The sequence below is a fragment of the Ylistrum balloti genome, unplaced genomic scaffold (genome assembly GCF_031769215.1).
Source record: "Ylistrum balloti isolate Yb309-2 unplaced genomic scaffold, AGI_CSIRO_Ybal_v1 Utg370316, whole genome shotgun sequence".
Taxonomy (NCBI): Eukaryota; Metazoa; Mollusca; class Bivalvia; order Pectinida; family Pectinidae; genus Ylistrum; species Ylistrum balloti.
Window position 1 is genome coordinate 206,437 of NW_026782233.1, and position 4,530 is coordinate 210,966.

The following is a 4,530-nucleotide window of genomic DNA, read 5'->3' on the forward strand; positions in this document are numbered from 1 at the left end:
AAAAAAAAACCCTAATTTGTTAAGTTTAAGCTTCCAAACACTATCGTATATAAACAACGCATGTAACATACAGAGACTAAGGTGATCCTGTAACCAAAACAATATCATCTGCACTCACAATTAAAAACGTGCTAATCACAACAATTGCTACTCACCAGTACCTTGTTTAATATTCAATAAGCTTATTATTTATTTAATTAATTTTAACATAAATAATCTTTATCAGTTGAATCACACGTGTTTTTTTCTGCCGTCGGATTGAAAGATCGGGGTATATTGTTTTTGTGGTGTCTGTTTGTCTGTCTGTTTGTCTGTCGTTGATTGTAGCTTTGTCCATAACTATTACACCGTAAGAGGTGGGACTTCCATATTTGACATTCGTCCTCCTTGTAACAAGGCGTTTCCGGTGGTAATATGACCATATGACCTCTACCGTGACTTTTGAGCTACACTTGAAAGTAAAAAAAAATCATTACTACAATGAAGACCTAAGTGTTTCACTAAGTGTGTATGCAATTAGCACATGTCTTACACAGTACAGTGTTAATGTCCCACTTCAGAATTTTGTTGCAACCGGGGGCATAGTGTTTCATAAACACATCTTGTTGTTTTGTTTGTTTTGTTTTGTAATCTATAAAGTGTCGACCCCTTCTTCATCCTTAATGCATTATTAAAAAAACATCTCAAGTTCAAAAAATCTAGGTCTACACTTGAACTGAGCATCTATTATTACATCGTATTTTTTTATTCCATTAACCTCGTATGAAGTATTGATGTAAATAACTTACCTATACAATCTATCAGTGTCACGCCTAAGTGATTATAAGGGTCATCAATGTTATGACTAGATAAACGGCGATATGTTAAACCTACGACATACTGAGAAATATCATAAAAGAACGTCTCAATCAGTATATTTCTTTTAATATAGAGTAATCATGGCAGAAAACACCACGAAGGATATGTTTATAGTACATTTCCAATAACATGCATTTTTATAAGCAATATCATACAATATGATTCCTTTTATGTTATTGACTAGAAAAGTCTGACGCTTTGAAAATAATTGAGATTTTGAACAAATGTAGTTTATTTCCTTTTGATATATGTATAATGTTTATGTGTTCATTATCACAGGGATATGATTGTACCTCTTCTCTTCGTAAGAGCTGTGTATTGTTAAATCAACCAGTTTACTATTGCACTTAGTCAGCTGCTGGCGAAGACACTAATTGCCTTGCTCTCTGGATTCTCCTAATTGTCGTTTGCTGGGGTCCGAGGAGTAGGTTCTCTTTCACGCTTATGATCCCTGGTAAGGAACTTTTTCTGAATTACTATCTTGAGCCCACCGAAGTTCGCTCTGGATGGAAGAGTGGGAGACGCGAGGGCCCGAATCTGCTTCCGTTCCGGGTTAAATGATATAATGTCTTGGTGCACATTACCAGAACTCTCCCCACCAATGATCAGTATTGAGCCGTTGTGGTGGACCAGCCCAAACCGCCGTCTGTTGAAATCACTAAGTGTTTCAATAGTCCGACATTTTCCGTCATCAGACATTTCTACAACACTTCCGTCCGTACACACGACATATAACTGTTTCTCCAACACAATTGCTTTCGCCATTTTGCATTTCGAAGGCATTCCTGATAAAAAGCTTGACACACCGAGTCGTGTATCAAAACATTGGACTGCATCAGTTTCTTTGTCTTCAGAAAGGATCCCACCAAAGACAAGAATCTTCTCCTTTGATACTGCTGCTGTCATAGACCGAACAGCTACCTGAAGGCTTCCTGCAGATGACCAGGAACGTGTTTGAATATTGTATCCGTCGATAGATGACAATGTTCGATGGGTTTCTTCTTTAACATTGTCGTCATAGCCACCGATGACGTAGATGGACCCACCCACTGCTACCATGGCGTGACGTCGCCTTCCTTGAATCATCGATGTACATCGATACCAGTCGTTATTTTCTGACCTGTAACGAAGAAGTATGTCCAGTCTCTGAGAGCCACCTGACACAAAAATGTCATTTCCGTATGCACAGGTCGCAAACTCGCGACCCAGGACTATAGGGAGCTGAGTGAGCGTACACCAGCGCTGTTGTTGAAAGCTGTAAGCTAGCAGATCTGCCACTTTGTCGCCTACGGCATTATATCCACCTATAATGACAAGCACTTCTTCCAGATTTGAAAATTGTCGAAAAGCAATCCTTGGGGAATTGAATTCGGGTCGTCGAGCCAAAAGCATTTGGTAACTAATGGCTTCTTTGACGATTTCCCTGCATCGTGGACTGTCCGTTACGATCTGCATTGGTTCAATTTCATGCAACAGATATTCCGATCCTAACAGAGGAAGCCGAAGGTGTTCGAATAGACGAATTGTTTCTTCTTTTCGTTCTTGTGGGTTTGCATTATACCAACGAAACACAGCATCACAAACTACCTCTTCGTTTGCTACCATTAAATGGTCATCAACAATAATAGATACAATATCGTCGACATCAAGCCACATGAAGTCCTCCGACCGGCATATGTCATTGAAATGTTCCATAATGAGCGACCAAGCCTTCCGTGAAAGTTCAGGACATTCATGTGACTTGGCTAGTTTCCAGGCACCGATGCAATTTTCGGCACATATTTTTTCCAAAAGAAATTGTTCACACTTTTCATGAAGATACTGCACTTGAAATATCGCGGCTGCCTTAATCAATTCCTGTGCATTTTCTACTGTAACCACTTTCTTCCCACAGTAGATGAAATCTAGGATATGCTCAAAAATGTTCTTATCTATGTTATGTAAAATGACAACACCGTCCAAAGACTCACGCATACCAGAAGAAAACATAGCGTCAAAGTAAGGCGAGACAGCTGCTAACACAGTCTTGTGACAATTGAATGTTTTATCTTCTACTGTTATTTCCACGTCGGTGTGCCGTCCGCTTTTGTACATGTCCTCAAAAGACGCGTGGATAAACATGGCAAGGTCTTGCTTCCAGTTAGCGGGCATGTCGACTCTGGAACATTGAAAATAAGAAAACGTTTAGAAATGAATTGTCACTCGGAAGAGTAAAGGAAATGATATTCAATCTCACATTAAATCTACGCCTCAAGTTCCAATGAAGAGATTTTGACATAAACACGCAGGATGATTCTGCTGATCAGGATGCCTGAAACTGAAAAACCAACTGAAAGGTGGAACCTGGCATGCGAATCCATAGGGCAGAGCAACACAAACCCTTGAAATGTCTTTAAAATGACTCATACTTTCCACCTAAAATCTGTCCGTCTATTTCACTTCGTGAAATCTCCAAATGACTGTGAAATGCCTAACACAATGAAGAAGGTTAACTACGTCATCATTTAGACAAGCTTTGTTTGTTCCATCTACAAACAGAATTTTTAAGAGAGCTTTTATATATAAAGAGACGTCAATTATTCAAAAGGATGATCAACATACGGAAATTTGCGACTGGAAAAATAAGGAATCTGTCACGAACATCACATCTTTTTAATAGCTAACACATGTATACTTCATATGACATATTAACGGCTATTTTCAATATAGGCTTTTATTTTCAAAATCATTGTGTTATCTACAGGGTCTATTTCACAAATCGTATTTATCAAGGCCCACGAAACTGATGTCTCGCACGAATAAATCATATTTATATACAATACATATAAAGTAAATATTCATTAATAATATTTGAAAAATTACAAATTTCTCGACTTCGATTTGTTTTGATCTTTGATAACTGTTAAATCGTTGTACCTACACATTGCACCTCAAATTAATATTACAAATGAAATTATAACTATGAACATAATGAAAAACAAGGGAAAACATTTATATGAAATACAATATTTACCCATTTTTTCAAATTTATTTCGTTATCATGTTTTAAAAAATCATGTAATAAAGAATTTATTTAAACAATACAAAGAAAATACAATTAGTTCCGCAGCATGAAAGGTGCTGAAAATAAGTTTAGGTCTAACATATGTACGATTAAGTATCAGAAATTGTGATTGTATTTATACAATACACGAAACTTTTAGATAGATGTGTATGATACTAAGAAATAATTAAAATGTAAGTATTGATAATTGTTGATGATATTGGTTATATGAAATCTATTATCTGTCCTTCTGATACAGGGACAACACACAAAAAGTCGCATTTTGTCACAATCAGCACAACGGCTTCAAAATAATAGCTGGTTTCACGTCCAGTCATCAAGTCCAACAAATAGCATGACAAAGGTTGCCGTTCGAAAAACCTAAAATCCAAAACAGATGATACACGCAGAAAGGCTGTTTTTCTAAAGTGAATCTTATTACGCATTTTCGTGTCTTGAGACAATTTGGCAAAACAGTTTTTGGAAAGTGTTCCTGAACAGACAGAATAACTATGAATCGATAGTAAAAAATCGAATTCCCGAGAGAACGCCTCTCAAAACAAACATTCCACAAAAAAAGAAAGAAAGAAAGAAACGGTACGGAATGCACATTTTAACAGAGAACAATT

At 37.0% G+C, this 4,530-nt stretch overlaps 1 protein-coding gene across 1 annotated transcript; it reads right to left on the bottom strand.

Annotated features, from left to right (window-relative positions):
• Positions 1-1,254: 1,254 nt before the first annotated feature.
• Positions 1,255-3,009, bottom strand: LOC132553317 (kelch-like protein 24). Its single transcript, XM_060217551.1, has one exon. The coding sequence runs from the start codon at positions 3,007-3,009 to the stop codon at positions 1,255-1,257; it is 1,755 nt and encodes a 584-aa protein (XP_060073534.1).
• Positions 3,010-4,530: the final 1,521 nt, after the last annotated feature.

Coding starts and splice junctions, on each gene's coding strand:
- LOC132553317 (XM_060217551.1), bottom strand. CDS start 3,009: ATGCCCGCTAACTGGAAGCAAGACCTTGCCATGTTTATCCACGCGTCT.